The 18,918-nt window shown below is 40.7% G+C and overlaps 1 protein-coding gene across 2 annotated transcripts in view; it reads left to right on the top strand.

Annotated features, from left to right (window-relative positions):
* Positions 1–18,918, top strand: part of DCDC2 (doublecortin domain containing 2) — a 58,029-nt gene that overhangs the window by 36,804 nt on the left and 2,307 nt on the right. For both annotated transcript variants that reach the window (XM_061449585.1, XM_061449586.1), the window contains exon 8: positions 7,418–7,518. In XM_061449585.1, the coding sequence (XP_061305569.1) occupies positions 7,418–7,518 (101 nt within the window). The remainder of the gene's footprint in view (positions 1–7,417; positions 7,519–18,918) is intronic.

Raw genomic sequence — 18,918 nt, 5'->3', positions numbered from 1 at the left:
ACTGGAAGACAGGCAAGCTCCAGAACACCTGCAATACATTGATGACATTATTGTGTGGGGTGATACAGCGGAAGAAGTCTTTGAGAAAGGGAGAAAAATAATCCAAATACAGCTGAAAGCCGGGGTACCTGCTGGCTTGCTCTTCCTTCACATCTCATTCCTTTAAGCTTCTAGTCTTCCAATGCACATAACCTATTTTTCTGCCTTCCTGCCAGTGTGCTAGACACCATTTCTTCCCTTAGGTTCCATTTGTGTTCCTCATTTTTCTGTTTACTCTTATACAGTTTCTCATTCCCCACATTCCTACTAACATTACTGTGCATCATCTCCCTCTGTTTCCGTATCCTCCAGCCTCTGGGTATCCTCTCTCTCCAGTTGGCTGCTCCTCTTGAATGGCTTTTCCCTCTTGTGATCTGTTCTTTGCCCTTTTAAGGTTCTTCTTTCTCCTTCTTGCCTGAATGACTGAACAAGACCCTGATTTAAAATAATCAGAAATAATGGGAGATCTTTGTTTTGGTTACCTCACTTCTTTCTGTATAGGGTATAAAAAGTAATGATTTTTAGCATCAGACAGTCTGTTTTCATACAGGGACTGGCAAAACCTGAAAAATTCCAGTCTCTTCTGGTTGTCTGGGCACTATGAAGAAATATCCTCACAGATCAAGACTTCTGGTAATATTGTGCTTGGCCTGTTGACAGAAGTAGCACTTTACTGTGGCATGGAGAACTAAAAAAACCTAACTGAAATAAATCCTCTGATTTCCACTTGTCTGCAAAGCTGTAGGGAGACATTTTGGAGCTCAAAGTGCCCTTGAATTATTTAGTGCCATTGTATTCTACTCAACTTGGAGCAGATGCATAGACTGTGCCACACCTTGACTATAAGGATTAGACCTACCTTCCTTTCTTACCCCATTTTAGAACTTTTCTGACTCAACGTTGCCGTATCCCTGGCTGTGGCAAATTCCCAGTTTGAGGCACAGAAAGTCAGAACTAGCTTTTGTATGAGGAGTATATGTAATCTAAAATATTTTATGAACCATTTGGGGTAGGCATAAATGTTCACTCTAATGGAAATGCTGGGAATTCTCTTTTCAGTAAGGTACACTACTTATTTCTAACTTCAGCAGAGATTGCAATATAAGCCCACAACCATATGGAAGGAAGACTTGCAAAATTTTTTTTTCAAGTAATTTATAGTGTTTTCTAAAATGCAGCCTTGTTTTCTCCTCTCTTAGAGATGTGTGTAGAAACTGACTCATGATTCACAGAGATGTGAAATATTACGTCAATAAGATATTTTTTTGTCCTTTTTTTCTTTTCCTAAATCAAAAAACACTTCTGAAATATTACCTATAAAAAAATGAGGCTAAATTACCCAGTCTAACACATTTGCTTGGGAGGTGCTGAGTAACTCACAGCACTGGTAATAATGGTTAATGTGGTCTGCGAACTCCTGCTGAGAAGATCTTGGCACAGAATCACATAAACAAGTAATATATTGGCTTTTTACTCAGCTGCCCTGCTCCAGATATTTGTAAATTCACACATAAAAGGTCTAAATACTTATGGTCTGAGTAGTAACACTAGTAATGTTTATAATTTAAGCTATTTTCTTAATGCTCCATTTAATCAAGTTTTTTTTCATAAAGTATTTATAGAATCATAGAATAGTTAGGGTGGGAAAGAACCTTTAAGATCATCAAGTTCCAACCCCCCTGCTCTGGGCATGGACACCTCATACTAAACCATGTCACCCAAGGCTCTGTCCAACCTGGCTTTGAACACTGCCAGGGATGGAGCATTCACAGCTTCCTTGGACAACCCATTCCAGTGCCTCACCACCCTCACAGGAAAGAACTGTGAACTCCTTATATCTAATTTATTCTTCCCCTGTTTAAGTTTTAACCCATTACCCCTTGTCCTATCACTACAGTCCCTAATGAGGAGTCCCTCCCCAGCATCCCTATAGGCCCCCTTCAGATACTGGAAGGCTGCTATGAGGTCTCCACGCAGCCTTCTCTTCTCCAGGCTGAACAGCCCCAACTTTCTCAGCCTGTCTTCATACGGGAGGTGCTCCAGTCCCCCGATCATCCTCGTGGCCCTTCTTTGGACTTGTTCCAACATTTCCATGTCCTTTTTATGTTGAGGACACCAGAACTGCACACAATACTCCAGGTGGGGTCTCACAAGAGCAGAGGAGAGGGGCAGGATCACCTCCTTCGACCTGCTGGTCATGCTCCTTTTGATGCATCCCAGGATACGGTTGGATTTCTGGGCTGTGAGTGCACACTGAAGCCGGCTCACGTTCATTTTCTCATTGACCAACACCCCCAAGTCCTTCTCTGCAGGGCTGCTCTGAACCTTTTCTCTGCCCAGCCTGTAGCTGTGCCTGGGATTGCTCCGACCCAGGTGTAGGACCTTGCACTTGTCATGGTTAAACTTCATGAGGTTGGCATCAGCCCACCTCACAAGTGTGTCAAGGTCCCTCTGGATGGCATTCCTTCCCTCCAGCATATCAACTGAACCACACAGCTTGGTGTCATCGGCAGACTTGCTGAGGGTGCACTCAATCCCACTGTCCTTGTCACCGACAAAGTTGTTGAACAAGATCAGCCCCAACACTGGCCCCCGAGGGACACCACTTTTTACTGTTCTCCAGCTGGACATTGAGCCATTGACCACAACTCTTTGTGTGCGGCCATCCATCCAGTTCTTTATCCACCGAATGGTCCATGTATCAAATTGATGTCTCTCCAATTTAGAGACAAGGATGTCGTGTGGGACAGTGTCGAACAATTTGCACAAGTCCAGGTAGATGACGTCAACAGCTCTACCCCTGTCCATCAGCTCCGTAGCCCCATCATAGAAGGCCACGAAATATTGTCAGGCAATTTTTACTTTGTTTGTTTGTTTGTTTGTTTGTTTTTTTCATTTTTGGTACCATAGGATCAATGTATGTATCCTATTGGAAGACTAATTTTGTTCTTTGATATTTTCTTGGAATTATTTATTTGTTCAAGTGTTAAACCTTACAATTTTCAGTTAGTGTAATTTTTTTTCTTCACCTGTTTTGGCACATTTCAGACCAAAATCCTTTCTTCCCTGACTATTAATGGTACATGTGTTTTGGACATTTGTCTTCCATACTTTCATTTCTGTGCAGAGGTAAATAATTATTTTCCCTTTTGCTGTCAATTTTCTTATTTCCTTAAAGAATTTTTTCTTTTCTGACAACAAAACTTTTCTGCCATCCTTTTAGAAACCAACCAATGATCTTCTGTGTTGTACACATTTGAAATGCGCTATTTTTTAACTACTTGTTTTCTCCAAAGAATATAGTTCTGAAAATGAGTTCATTTCCAAGTGTGAAAACACTGTCCTTGAAGTTTTTTGGTGACTTCTGTGGTCACTATTATTTCCCCTTGCAGGCTGCCATCTGATTTTACCATATTCCACGCTGTGGAAGAGCAGGAATGCTACTTCACTTTAAAGTACTTTCTATGCAAAACAACAGTTGTATTCTTTAGAGATGCTTGAAGGTTGTGCAGAACTCTTTTCAACTAATCTCTTTTCATTTATGACTATCTTTCTGAGAAGACACGTGGTAGAAATTGCTTAGAGGAAATCCTGTGAGGATTTCAGTTTTTGCTTATTGAAATTCCCCTGTTAATAGCTATTTGGATACACAGTTTTGAATGGGAAACTTATTTTCATGACACAGGTAGGAACTTATTGTCTTCCTCCCTCTCCCTCACTCCCTCCTGGTTTAATGCTTGAGGTTTTTGAAAATACTTGCACATCTATCTCCTTATGCTGGGCTATTCAGCATAGCCCTGAGGCTGACTTAGTCTTCTAAGAAGTGCTTTAAAATTGAGAATCCTAAGCTCTTGAGATGAATTTTGTGGATTTGGCTTCCAGGGTCAGCACATGTTTATCTCCCTTGTACTTCTTTTGCCTGCAGGAGAAAAACCTAATTAGAGTTACCTCTGTACCAAAATCCTTTCAGCTCTAGATGCCAGAAAATCCCCATTTTGGTTTAAAGACTTGGGGATCTTGAAGGCAAAGTTGGTATTACAGAGTCTAAATGGTGATACTAAATGCAGTTCTCTCAGAACTGATTTGACCTCTTATATTTCAGCGAGCTGAGGGATCTAGGACAAGGTTCTTTTCTTATGTATTTCAGAGAAAGCCTTGAATTAGGAAAGTCATCACGGTAGCTTTCAAGGAACACATTACTTTTTCCTCTCAGAATATGGTAGCAATCTATATCTCAGTTTAATGTCTATGATGAAAGGCCACAATGATAATATCAGATAAGAGAAACTGAACATTCTGTCCCTTAGAGAGCTCAGAGAAATGGGGAATGTGAAGTGCATTGATAGAATTTGTCAAAAAAAAAAACCCAACCGTGTCTTGGTAAAGGGGATCTGTAATGAGATATGTACATAAAGATTGTGCAAGATTTGCCATACTGCCAGCAAATATTGGATGTTCTTAGTTGGTGTCAGTGGAACATGCTACAACAGATGAATTATATTTAATAATCTACAAAAGAAAGGGACTTAGGGAAAAAGATATTTCTATGCTAAGTATGAAGATGGGAACTTTTTCAAGATGAGTGCGATGTTTAGAGTAAGAGTACATCCAATAATCCTGAGAACCTTGTGGTATTTCCAACACCAATACTTTCAGAGGACAAGTAGTCTAGATCTTTTGGTGGTTTGTGGAAGGGAGGTTCAATGGGACTGATGCTCAGGAGCTCAAGGTGCTGTATCCATCAGAAAATCTGTCTCCTAAGATGCAATCAGCTGTACCATTCTGGAATATCATTGCGATGTTCCATAGAAAGAGGCTTTCTTCATCTTAATTTTAAACTATGAGAATGGCTTTCATTTCTGCTGCTTTTGTCAGTGGCCTGTCAGTAGATATCTAAAGCCATCTGGATGAGCTGGCACCTTCCTTCCAGTTAGCCATTTGCAGTGGTATGGTATGTCTTAGAATTTTGTTCCCAGGGTAAATGCTTTGCTTGGCTTTTGTGGTGATGACAAAGTAATTGGAAAACTGTTGTGGTTTAAGTTCAGTCGTAAATCAGCCATGCAGTGCTTGCTCACTCCCCCTCCCTTTCCTGCCCCCGTGCCCGGAGGGATGGGGAGAGAATCAAAAGAATGTAACTCCTACAGGTTGAGATAAGAGCAGTCCAGTAACTGAGGTATAACACAAATCACTACTGCTATCGCCAATAATAATAATGATAAGGGAACTAACAAGGGAAGAGAATACAATACCACCCGCCGACCAGTACCCAGCCTGACGGAGCAGTGAACTAGCCCTACTGGGTAACGCTCAGTTTACATCCTGGGCATGACGTGCTGTGGTATGGAATACCACTTTGGTCAATTTGGGTCAGGTGTCCTGTCTCTGCTTCCTCCCGGCTTCCCCTCCTCCCTGGCAGAGCATGAGGCTCAGATAGTCCTTGGCCAGATGAAACATTTGAGCAGTAACTAAGAACATTGGTGTTATCAGCGCTGTTCCCAGGCCAAAAGTCAAAAAGCACTGCACTGCACCAGCTACTAAGAAGGAGAAAAAATGACTGCTACTGCTGAACCCAGGATGGAAACTAACTTCCAAAGTAGTCAATGCTGCCTTTTAATGCAGGTAGATTCCAGATTTCTCTAAGTCTTGGGGGTTTGTCCATTATTTTTCCTCCTTCTCAACGGTTCTGTGAATGGTTCAGTGCTACACTAGGGCTGTTTATTTAATAGCATCCAGCAATGTAGATCAGTTTGCATTGTCAGTTGATGTTATCAAGTTCACATCCTTTTATGGAGAATTAAGAGTCAGTCTGAAACAGCACAAATATATTTTCCTCTTCCTTACTGTTGTTATTTATTATGTTGGATATGAACACATCAGCATAGGACCATCTGCTGTCCTGGGTTCAGCAGTAGCAGTCATTTTTCTCCTTCTTGGTAGCTGGTGCAGTGCTGTGTTTTGACTTTTGGCCTGGGAACAGAGCTGATAACAATGATGTTTTGGTCTGGCCAAGGACTTTGTGAGCCTCATGCTCTGCCAGGGAGGAGGGGAAGCCGAGAGGAAGCAGAGACAGGACACCTGACCCAAACTGACCAAAGAGGTATTCCATACCACAGCATGTCATGCCCAGGATGTAAGTGGGGTTGGACTAGGTATCTGTCGGTGCTTGGTTTAGCTGGGGTTGGGGTGGCGAGTTATCGGCTGTCTGGTGGTGAGGTGTTGTATTCTCTTCCCTTGTTATTTCCTTTATCGTTATTATTGGTGGTAGCAGTAGTGATTTGTGTTATACCTTAGTTACTAAACTGTTCTTATCTCAACCTGTGGGAGTTGCATTCTTTTTGATTCTCCTCTCTGTCCCTCCGGGAGTAGGGGGAGGGCAAGAAGGGGGGGGAGTGAGTGAACGAGCTGCCTGACTGGGTTTAAACCTTGACACTTTCCTAGATAGATGGAGAGGGAGAGGAGGTTATGATTTGGAGTAACCTGTGTTTGTAATTTCCGGACTGTTTTCAGTTTGGGATGAAGGAAAAGACAAATGTGTCTCACCTGAAATTGTTTGCTTTCTGTATGTACTTATCTTCACTCTCCTAGTTAACTGATACTGAAAGACCTATATTCGAAACTTTGATGACCCCTAGTTATTACTTGCAACTGGGGGAAAAAATACCCAAACTAAATGGTATAAAATCTTTGCAAAATTGAATATTATTGTAACCATTAACCTTGTTGGTTAGCAGTATGCGCTTTTTTAATGTGAGTATGGAGTTTCAGCTATAGTTCCAGCATGTGCCCAAGGGTGGGGAGCAGCATTAATCCCAGCTGTTTCTGTTAATCTTTTACTGCTGTCCTGTTTCATGACTTCTGTTGTTGACTCAGAGCCTGAGATTTTTGATAGATGTGTGTGATAGTGCAAATTACTGGGGGGTATAATCGACTGCAGAAATAGAAGAATATGTATTAAGTTCAGATTGACTCCTGACCTTTGTCAGAAGTGAAGGAACTTCAGACTTAGGATATTTTTTAAAGGAAAGAGTTTCCTTTACTCTTTCCCTTTTTCCCTTTTCCCGTTTCTTCTTTTCCCCTTTTCCCTTTTTTTACACTTTTCCCTCTTTTTTACTTCTTTTTCATTTTTGACCCTTTCCCCCTTTTCCTCTTTCCTTCCTCTTCTCCAAATGGTGTAGCATGTAAGTATTTGTTATTAAAAAGGAAAACAAATTCACAATAATGGGAGATTGAAAACTTCATTGAAAGAACTGTATAGGAAATGGTGGGTCAGCTCAGAAACCTGCTCTCAGAAACAAAATTGAGTGCAGTTCAGTAGTCGTGCCACACAGTGTCACAATGGGACTTCGCTTCCTTCCACTCTGTATCTTTCCCATTATAGGTGAAAATATTTTCAAAGCCAGTGGAGATGGGTCTGAAATCTGGGGAGCAGCTGAAGTGCAGGAAGATGAAGATACTCATGTAGAAGTTCCGCTGGATCAGGTTTGATCAAGCTCTTTAAATAAATGGATTTATTTGGGGTTGCAAGTTGTGTGCTCGTTTTCTTTCCCATTTTCTTTCAAGTGTACAGTGTAATTATGTAGGGGTAATTGTAACAGCTCAAAGATACAGCTTCTTCTCTTGTTAATGTGTTAAGTATCAGGTACCTTTTCATCAGCTTCAGAACTGCTTTGAGAGCCCTTGCTCTGAGAGCCCTTATAGTGCCTTAGAAAATCTGGACTCCTTGCTGTCACAGCCTACCAAATAGATCCACCTGGATCTCAGTCCATTCATACTGGTGGAGCAGAGTAAAGGCAGTATGGTACAGAATCAGTGTCAGAATTCCTGAAGTCCTGAACTACAAACAGGTGTGGATTTATCTGATTTTTATTAAAGCTGTCAGCACTTTCTTCTGTTGGAACAACATGGTACTTAGTTGGCCAAAATTTTATTCATAAGACTTACGTGCAATAAATTGGTCTTTATAACTAAATATAAGATTGTATCCCCTCTCTTTGACTTGTTTTTAAAAGAAACTCCTGTCAACTGAAATAGTACAGGAAGTAGGTAAGTTGATGTTTATTTGAATGGGGAGTAGAGCTGCTTAAATTATTTGCTGAAGAATTACTTTTTTTCTTTCCTTTTTTTTTTTTTTTTTTCTGTTTCCTGGCTTATGAATTCCTGACAAGGCAGTTCTCTTTCATCTCACATTTGCAGTAATTTGCTACCTTGTTCAAGTTTGTGTCCAGTCCACAAGATGTTGCACTGTGCTTTTGGTGTCTGTTGATAATAGCTTAGGGCCAGCCACCTAGGCCAGAGAGTAGTGTTTCTGATACATGCTGCAGTGTAAGGAATTACATTTTACCCAATAGCTTTCTCAGGCTAAAAATGATTCAGAGCAGCCCTGTGGAGAAGGACTTCGGGGTGCTGGTTGGTGAGAAAATGAACATGAGCCGGCTTCAGTGTGCGCTCACAGGCCAGAAAGCCAACCGTATCCTGGGCTGCATCAAAAGGAATGTGACCAGCAGGTGGAAGAAGGTGATCCTACACCTTTACTCTGCTCTCGTGAGACCTCACCTGGAGTATTGTGTGCAGTTCTGGTGTCCTCAACATAAAAAGGACATGGAACTGTTGGAACAAGTCCAGAGGAGGGCCACGAGGATGATCGGGGGACTGGAGCACCTCCCGTATGAAGATAGGCTGAGAAAGTTGGGGCTGTTCAGCCTGGAGAAGAGAAGGCTGTGTGGAGACCTCATAGCAGCCTTCCAGTATCTGAAGGGGGCCTACAGGGATGATGGGGAGGGACTCTTTCATTAGGGACTGTAGTGATAGGACAGGGGGTAACGGGTTCAAACTTAAACAGGGGAAGTTTAGCTTGGATATAAGGAGGAAATCCTTTCATGTGAGGGTGGTGAGGCATTGGAATGGGTTGCCCAGGGTGGCTGTGAATGCTCCATCCCTGGCAGTGTTCAAGACCAGGTTGGACGAGGCCTTGGGTGACATGGTTTAGTGTGAGGTGTCCATGCCCATGGCAGGGGAGGTGGAACTTGATGATCTTAAGGTCCTTTCCAACCCTAACTATTCTATGATTCTATGATTCCAGCAATGTAAGAGATTCTTGGGCATTTTCCTGACTTCTGGTCAGCTCAGTGGTGAGGAGCTGCTGTCAGTGTGAGATTGTAAACAAATGGGAGGGAGTTGAAAATAGTTTGTAAATACACTTTAATTACTCAGGGCAACAGGGTGGAACACTAACAATCCAGGAGATTCCTGGACTGTGTCAGAGCCAATTTTTTATTGTAAGTAGTGGGATACATGATTAGGAGAGGCATTCTGCTGGGTTTGCTACTCATGAATAAAGAGTAACTTTTTGGGGAACTGATAGTGGCAGCCTTAGTGCAGTGGCCATGAGATGACAGAGTTTAAGACACTGAAGAAAGTGGGGATGGCAAATAAAATAAAAATCCTAGAATTCAGGAGAGCGGACTCTGCCTTTTTTGGCAAACTGGCAGGCAGGATCCTGCATGAGGCTGCCCTGAAGTGCAGAGAAGCATGGGAGATGTGGTTGATCTTCAACAGTATCTCCCTTAAAGCACAAGAATTATCCTTATGTGCAAGAAAACAGGCAGGCATAGCAGGAGGATGCTTTGAACAGAGGACTCTGGACCTCATGCTAAAAGACATGGGAAGGTGAGGAACTGCTAAGGAGCAGTATGGAGATATTGACTGGGCATGCAGGGGTGGAACTGGGAAAGCCAAAACTTGTTGAGAAATGGAAACTGATGCATGTGATTCTGAATAACCAGCAATGGATTTGCTATGGGCAAATCATACTTAACCAGTCTCTACATTAATGATGAATAACTGGCTCTGTGGATGAAGGGAGAGTAGCTATCATCATTTATCTTGTTTTCAGCGTAGACTTATGTATTTATAGGAGAAATTGGAAGAAATGTGGTAGATATGGGGAGGAAGATATCCTTAAGGAAGGTAGGGACTGGATCTGTGGGCTACAAACTGGATGAAAAATTGACTGGTTCGGTGGGACTTAAAAAGTCTATTGGTTGAAACTGCAATTCATATGAAATCCAAGAATACTGGAGATGGCTTCCTTACTTCTCCATGGAGATCGTACAGTGGAGGCAACAGCTCTGCCCATTCTGTGGTGTGTCTCACCAGTTCACTTCAGCCAGAGGACAGTGACCATCATTAGGGAAGGAAGAACAGTTAACTTTCAACCAACACTTCTGTGCTTGGCAGTGGTAGCTCTGGTTGTTAGAGTTGCCAGTGAACACGGATGTGCTGGCAAGCTTACAGTGCTAAGAACTTGCTTAATACCTCTAAGCTCATGTACAAAAGCGCATGCATTGTGCTTAGATGGAAATATTTTTTGGTTGCTATCAACTGATTTTGCTACCTGGACAAGGAGCTGAAAGCAGGTGTGTTTGGGGGAGCAGATTTTAAAAAACCAGCCATGTACACTACTAATAGTCTGATTTAAATTTTCAGAAAAGCCAAACAGAGCACCAAAATTTATTTAAACTCAAGCCATGATGTATTTATCATCTTAAAACTTCATATATAGTTTGCTGGGTAATCTGGCAAGAAGCCAGGTCCTTCTGAATAGCACTGAGTACTTTTTATTCCCAGATAACTTGGATTACTCAGACCTTGGAAGCATTTAGCATTTTACATGTTCAGGTTCTTATTAACGATCATTTTAAATTGTTTTAAATTTTGTGATGTAAAACTTTATAGCTTTTTCTTATCTAAACTGCAGTTTCTGTTATTGCTAGAAATATGGAAAAGGACAGCCAATCAGGGCTTGACTATCTTGCATTATGCACAAATATTTACATGGCAGGTTTCACTAGAATGCTGGCACTTTTTATATGCTATCATTTCCATCAGCCACATAAATGAGGTGGTGAAAATAGAGCTTAGTCTTTTTTTTTCTTTTTATGCACCTTCTCTGTGTTGTCATTTGCAGTACACTGTTGAACAAATGCCAGATTAGCCATTAACTAAACTTAGTGTAATACTGGCTAGACAGCTGCTTATGTCCTATTCTGTAAAATGCTGTCTGCCAGCTGAGAACACATTAAAAGAACAGGATTTGCTTTACTCCAGGCTAGCTGACAGTTGTAATTGAACATCAAGGAAGAAAAATCAGTGTTTTGCCTAAAACCAAACCAGACCCTTCTGTTCTATATTCTGTGTCAGGATTTCAGCTTCCAAATGCAAAATGGATAGTTTCTTCTTTTGACATGCAGACTTATTCCAGGTTGGTTGTTTACATCTCTGTGTCAACATTCATGGTAATGTATGGCAGACTATGAAATCAGTTGTGCAAATAACAGGGAGCAAGGTGGTTTTATTGCAGTTCTTGGTAAGGGTGCAGCAAAAAAAAGACGAGTTTCTTATTTGAGATGGTAATTAAGTGCGTTACTTTGAGTTTGCTGATAATAATATCAATATATTCAAAGAAACTCTGAGATAGAAAATCTAAATTTCGAAGCTTTTGGAATCAACTACTATAATTTTATACAAGTTGTGAAATACAAAGCCAGCAGTTGGTTGTAATAGTACTGAAATAGCACTGCAAGTTTGCATTGGTTTATCCATTTCCATAAGCAGGGTTGGGGTAAGCATGAAAGTTATGAGATGCTGTCCAGTGCCTGACCCCTACAAGGAATTCATGCGTGTTGTGCTAGCCTACTTTGCCAGGGGGTATATGATACTGGCTATTAAGATTTAAGTGATGGTGAATGAATCTGTTTGTTTGGGATTTGGTTGTGGTTTTGGTTTTGTTTTTTTTTTCGCTCCAGATTCATCATCTCAATCTCCCTCTCTCTGTGTTTATTTGTAAGAATCACTGGATGCTAAATTCATCTAATGGGCACTGATTTGGGGTTTTGTAGGTGTTCCCACTCTTGGTTCTTTCAGTAGCCATTTTCTTTCTATTACTACAGACATGTCCACTGATTAACGCAGACCTGATGCCACTCATTATTCCCCATTTCCTGGGCTGTTATGTGATGTGAGATTGTGTAGCCCCCCTAGGTGCTCTCTGCAGCTGGAGTGTGTCATCAGTTGCAGAAAATTTGCACCTTTCATTTGTAGTTTTCATTATTGAGTGTACATTTTGCTTTAGAAACCCAAGATTCACCTCAGTGAGCAGAACAGAATGTTTATTTTCCCTGTTGCTGAAGGCAAAATGTTAAAGCTTACAGTGATTCAACAGTAAAACAGGCTGACTGCTTGAAGAGACATTCTTTGATTAAAAAGGTTAGGACCTTTCACGAGAAAACATTTTGCATTGCATCAGTAAGTATTTCAAAATGACATTTGCAAAGAATACATGCAGAACTTCATATGCTGAAATTTTGCTACGAATGATGCAGCTGTAATCTAAGCCTTCTGGATGCTGAGTGCTGACAAGCCAGCAGATAAGATTTTCACAGCATATTCTTCTTTCAGCTCCACTGATTTGCACTTTCTTTTTTTTACTGTTTCTCTGTGTGAGATAGGAAACTTGCTCTGGTTGGTTCATTGCATCTCAGAACAAGAAGAGAGATCTTCCATTGGTTTCTGTATTGGATGACTGATTTCTGAAGCTATAGCAACAAGGTCTGATCTTTTCTTTAAAGGCCTGCATGACCAGCTCTTGGAGGGCCTTCAGTTCCTCAGAATGAAGCCTGCAAACACAGTTCTGTTGTAAAACCAGTGTTGGTACCACTTTGACAAAAGTTTCTTTTTTCTGTGTGCGCCTGTCTTGAAAAGCTCTAGCAATCATAGAGTAGACAATTTCTCAAATTGCTTAAGATTTAGGGCATTTTTCATTCACTATAGAAGAGTCTTTTTCTGGAAAAAAAAAAAACAAAACCAAACAACAAAGCAAACCCAAACCAAACGCATTTCTGTATTTTTGCAACCTCAGTAGGGCTTCTTTTTAAATGCTTATCAATCTTTCCATTGTCTACAGGGGTGCTCAGCAGAACATGCTCCATTGTGAAGCTTCGGCAAATTTTAATGTACACATGGAAAATGTTGTGGAAAAACTAGACATGGTTGTCAGTGAATAGCTGAAGAAAAATATTGTTGACTTAGTTACATCTTAGAGAAGTAAAGGTCTGATCAGATGTTTTCTTCTCTACCATGTGGAGCGTGACCAGCAGGTCGAAGGAGGTGATCCTGCCCCTCTCCTCTGCTCTTGTGAGACCTCACCTGGAGTATTGTGTGCAGTTCTGGTGTCCTCAACATAAAAAGGAATGGAACTGTTGGAACAAGTCCAGAGAAGGGCCACGAGGATGATCAGGGGACTGGAGCACCTCCCGTATGAAGACAGGCTGAGGAAGTTGGGGCTGTTCAGCCTGGAGAAGAGAAGGCTGTGTGGAGACCTTATAGCAGCCTTCCAGTATCTGAAGGGGGCCTATAGGGATGCTGGGAAGAGACTCTTCATTAGGGACTGTAGTGATAGGACAAGGGGTAACGGGTTCAAACTTAAACAGGGGAAGTTTAGCTTGGATATAAGGAGGAAATTCTTTCCTGTTAGGTGGTGAGGCACTGGAATAGGTTGCCCAGGGAGGCTGTGAATGCTCCATCCCTGGCAGTGTTCAAGACCAGGTTGGACGAGGCCTTGGGTGACATGGTTTAGTGTGAGGTGTCCCTGCCCACGGCAGATGATCTTAAGGTCCTTTCCAACCCTAATTATTCTATGATTCTATGATTCTATAATTCTATGATTCTTTGTCCATACTGTGATAGAGGAATTATGTATGCCTCCAGTTACCACAGATGAAACCAAGGAACACTGTTTGAAAAACTGTTTTTTTCTACACTTCAAGTTACATAGTTTCCCTTAATTCTAGTTGGATTTCTTGGTGCTATGTTCTTATGAAAAAATTACACTCTCTGGACTCAGGTGCTATATTTGTTGTTAATAAAAAAATAAAATAATGCATCCAACTGATAAAAAGGTTGGAGTTTAAATATTGTGGGGATGAAGACATTTTGCCCTCAGGAACAACCATTACATTTACTATGTGGGAAATGTAAGCCTGATGAACACTTAACTATTCATTTACTTGTTTTTAAGAGCCTGGGTTTTGTAAATGATGTGGAAGAGAAGAGGGCTGCTGTCACTTAGCAACCCTGTCTGGTTCGGGAACAAAATGTTTTGCTGTAGGAATCTGTGCAGTGCAGCTACAAAGCATTCCTGACTGGGTAGGAGCAGGGGCAGCTCGTTGTGGAGAGGTTTGGTGCAATCAAAGTTAAGTGTTCCTGATGCTGCATTTGTGAGGTGTTTTCATGTCGGTATTTGTGACCATTAAGATTTTTGTTGTCTACCTCATTGTTTGTTGTGACCATTAGCCAAGTAGACATTTCCAAATGGCTTCAATAAAGCAAAATTATGTTTTACTTTAATGGTACAAAATACTTTCCACTTTAAATGATTTGTGATACTGCACTTTTCAATATTCTAGTATCAGTCATGTACAGACCTGAGAGGTTACATTAGCATCCCTAGAGGAAAAGAAGCCAAATGCTTGTCAGCAAATGCTTCAGTGTCTTAAGATTTCCTGACTTTTAACTGCTTTTGAATGATGATGGCATTTGGTAATGTAGTTCTTAATGAATGATAGCATAATGAGTGTAATTAGAATACATCTTTCTTTTTTAAACACTCTGGTTTTGCTGAGATTAAAAATACCATCAAGCAATCATACTTCTTGAATGCAAAATTAAATTCACTCTGTTCCTTATCAACCTGATAGTAAGTCAGGAGGTTTCCAGAAGGCAGGCTGGGTCCATGTTTCCAGCATGAAGTTGAGAATTACTTCAGTTGTTGTAGGTGCCTTTGGTTGATTATGCCTTTCAATATACATATATTGTGTCAGCAAGTCTTTTTATTGCTTGTCCGTGACAAGCAAAGAATTTCACTGACATTTGTGAAGGTATGATTTGAAAACTAGTTATTTTAACTAGTGTACTTTCATCTGGAAAATTGCAAAAGCATCATCTTCACTTAAAAGATGCAGCCAACAATACAAGAAAGGTTACTTCCTATTTTCTTGCAACCATGCAAAACACAAAATTACAAACCCTACTAGGAGCGGTTGTCATGTTCTGACTATAGAAAGACTGAGGGTAATTCATCACAGTCACTTGAAAAGTCCCTTGTCCTTGAAGGCATTTACTTCTCTGTGAAAATTACTTCAAAGAATAAGAATGTAATCACCTCATGCTTTTGCAGTGTGGTATTTATTGCTGTCATGTTGAAGTTGTGCTGTTGGCTTTTTATGACATGGACACAGGCCTAAAGTAACACATGAATACATATTCTGCAGCCCACTACTGTATACATGTTTAGTTACCCTGAGCTACAACTGGCTGGGTGCTTCCAATATGAATTTTTAAAGTGCCTCTTGTTCTCTGTTATGGTCCTGGAATCTTTCATGACAACATGTTGATACTAATATTTGATGCTCATGTTTATTCCATTGTGTTGCAAAGTGGTCATAGATCTCAGTCACTTAGGTCTGGTGATATAGCGGGTTCTGTGGATTTGAGATGCCAGGAGCTCTTACAGGAATCCAAATGTAATGTGTGACTTCGTCTGAGCCAACATACTGGCTGAAAGCTGAACTCTGATTTCTTGAGTGCAAAGAGGAGTGGCAGAGTCCCACATCTGTCTTGGCTATGCAGCCAGTATATTCCACATAGGAAGCTCTTACTCAGAATATTCTGTTTATTTAAAAGATGAGTGATGAAAAGCTAAAAACTAAGATGTGATATGTCACTGCTTTTTCTTGCATATATTGCTGATGTCTAGAAATGAGTCTGATGATTTCTGTATGGACACATAGCTCTGAATCAGCACACCTGTTTTGTTTTCAGTATGCCCACCCTGATTTATTGACTGAGAGAAAACAGTCTGCAATAATTTTGTTGTATATGTAATGGGCATTTTTTACAGTTGTAGGTAGAGGGGTGGCTGAAGTGTATCAAATTCAATGAAAAGGTTCCCATTGACTCCAGGGGACTTTGAATTGTACCCTGACCCAGCAAGAACTTTGTTGTAGGCTTTAGCTCACGATTTCAGGTTCACTGAAATCACTGGAACTGTTCTAGAAAATAAAGTATATACAACATTTAGAGGCTTTAGACCATATGCTCTGTTTTTCTGCCTTTTTCTGTTTTCCTTCCTGCCTGTATATATAAAGATTCTTTTCCCCTAAATATCAAAAATCCAACTTTTGCTTCAGTTTGTCAGTGAAGAAGGTGTACTTAAAATAGTGAATGCTAATTTATGCATAGCTAGTAGATCAATAGAAAAGTAAAGTGTCACACCTTTTATGTTAAAAGCAGTGTATGATGTGGTGGTGTCCTTTTACAAGGGCATGTAGTGACAGGATGAGGAGAAATGGCTTTAAGCTGAAGGAGGAGAGATTTAGATTAGATATTCAGAAGAAGTTCTTCCCTGTGAGGGTGGTGAGGCCCTGGCACAGGTTGCCCAGAGAAGCTGTGGCTGCCCCATCCCTGGCAGTGTTCAAGGCCAAGCTGGACGGGGCTTGGAGGAACCTGTGTGGTGGATGGTGTCCCTGCCCATAGCAGGGGGTTGGAACTGTATGATCTTTAAGGTCCTTTCCAACCCAAATCATTCTGTGATTTTATGATTCTGTGTAATCTTGGCCTCCATTTCCCTCCCTACAATCCTGTCTTATGTCTGCTGTGCATTCTGGAATGCATTGTCTGTGGTCCTTTTCACATTTCAAAGCCTACCTATGACTCTGGATGCAGTGAGAACCATACTGTATTTTAGATTACCTTTCAGGTCTTCTTCTCTGGGTCAGTGCTGATTTTTAACTTGTTTGAAATGTCCATTCTAATGTAGTGCAGCTTGAATGGAGATTAAATGAAGAACTCATTTTGCTTTCCAGTTATTAGCTGCATATATGCCTTTTTATTTTTTTCTGTAGTAGTAGTAACCGTTCTAGTAATGTGCTCAGCTGTCTTGAAATTTTCACCTACTAAAGAAGCATTACACTTGTACATGCACTGATGGGATTTGGTTTACTGGTCTTGTTTTGTGCTATTATTTTTCAGGCAATTTAGCTTGCCTGGTCAATTAAATTCGTTGAAATTTGAATGTTATTTCATGCCAGTTCCTTGTGAGCTTCCAGGAAGTTTCTGGGTAGAGTTCAGTAATACCATGTTGATCTTCCATATTAGTTTTAAGTCTTAAAAAATTTGCATCCACACCCATTTTAGGCAGATGAGGTCTAATGAGTCTAGCTAGTGTAGCAGCTTAGGAGGTTACTGCCCCTCAAATGTCCGTTGTTCTTCTATGCTAAAGACTGCTTCCACACCAATATAACCAGTAAGAGCATATCTATTAGGATACATGTATTTACACCATAGTGTAATGTCTACATACCTTCTTCTGCAGTCCAAAATGAGTCACCATACTAAAGCAGTTCAGGCAAGGGCAGATACTCTCTTCTGATTGTACCCACTACCAGGCAGTGACAAAAAACCTGGAAATAATAATATCTTGGATGACTACAGCAGTTAACTGAGAAAGCCTCTGTTTAGTTTTCTTCTTTTCTTACCCTCTCTTCATTTAATGTTTGTAACGTCATAGCAAGCAGTGCCATTAAGCAGAACCAAAACCACTTATTATAGCTAGTGGTGTCTGGTGCATGTAATTTGTCCCACCCTCCCCTGTTTCTGGTAGGATCCAGAGCTGCTAATTGCCTTAGCAAACTGAAAAGAAAATTAGTAGGTCACATAAGTAAGACCAGCAGGTAACTTCTGAGAACTTATGGATCTACAGATTCTTTGCTATCTTCATGTGCTGGAGGTTACCAAAGTTGGCTCAAGTTTGCTTTAGATGGTGCCTTCTTTGAAGGTGTTTCTTAAGATTTGTCTTGTTTAATTTTTATTTTAGTGGTAATATGCCCAGCTTGATGTTACCAGATGAAAGTGAGTCAGGAAGGCTTGAGTAAAATACACAGAGACTACTGTACTTCAAAAATTACTTATGGAGCTGTTATTTATCTGGTCAGGTAACCATGTAATATTTCTAGTAATTTGTCATTCTGTGCATTATTACAACACAATAACTTGTCCTTTCTGAAGCTGTGTCAATGTGGTGTTGTGCACTGGCATAATAAAGTTGTCTTATGTTGCTACTTAGATATAAAAGCAAAAGCAAGGCATTCCATCAAGAGGCTTCAGTCAATTGTTGGTATGGTTGAAATGGCTTTTACTAGTATGTTGAAGGTGATGAGGCAATTCTTTTGAAATGTTAGTGAGGGAAAGAGATTTTTAGAAGACGTAATTTACAGGTCTGTAGCAGATAGCTGCCTGCATAAAGGAGCTGCTAATGATAATAAAATTCCAAACACTTATGATTAAAAGAGAATCTATTGTTCTCAGCTTGTTTGCTTTAGATTTAGTCTGATGAGGCTGTGTGGGAGGCAAACATCCTGTCACTCCTGTGTGATTTTTTTTTCTCTTTATTTTCATTCAAACCTTAGTACAAGTACCTAAGTCATCTTGGAAGTGGGGGCATTGGTTCACTGAATAGTCAGGCAAATCTTCAAAGCTGAAACTGGAAGTAAAATGACAGAAAGGAGATACTATGTGCATGAGTCTTCCAGGTGATCGTGATATGATGCTGCTAGCAGCTCCATCTATCATGACTTTTTGCTTACGCTTCTTCAATGTGGGACAAGATACTGTTCCTCCTCTTGGTTGGTCAATTGCTAAATATCAAACAAATCCTAACAATGCCACCCCACATAGGGGTCCTTGGGAAGGACAGTGATGTTGTAGAAGTGACCAGTAGGTCTACCTCATCTCTCTTGCTACTTTTCTGTGGGTGCGAAGAAGGAG

This window comes from Pezoporus flaviventris, unplaced genomic scaffold (genome assembly GCF_033815535.1).
Source record: "Pezoporus flaviventris isolate CSIRO_AGI_PZ_B2104156 unplaced genomic scaffold, CSIRO_AGI_Pfla_v1 ptg000007l, whole genome shotgun sequence".
NCBI lineage: Eukaryota > Metazoa > Chordata > Aves > Psittaciformes > Psittacidae > Pezoporus > Pezoporus flaviventris.
This window is presented reverse-complemented; position numbering and strand designations above follow the sequence as displayed.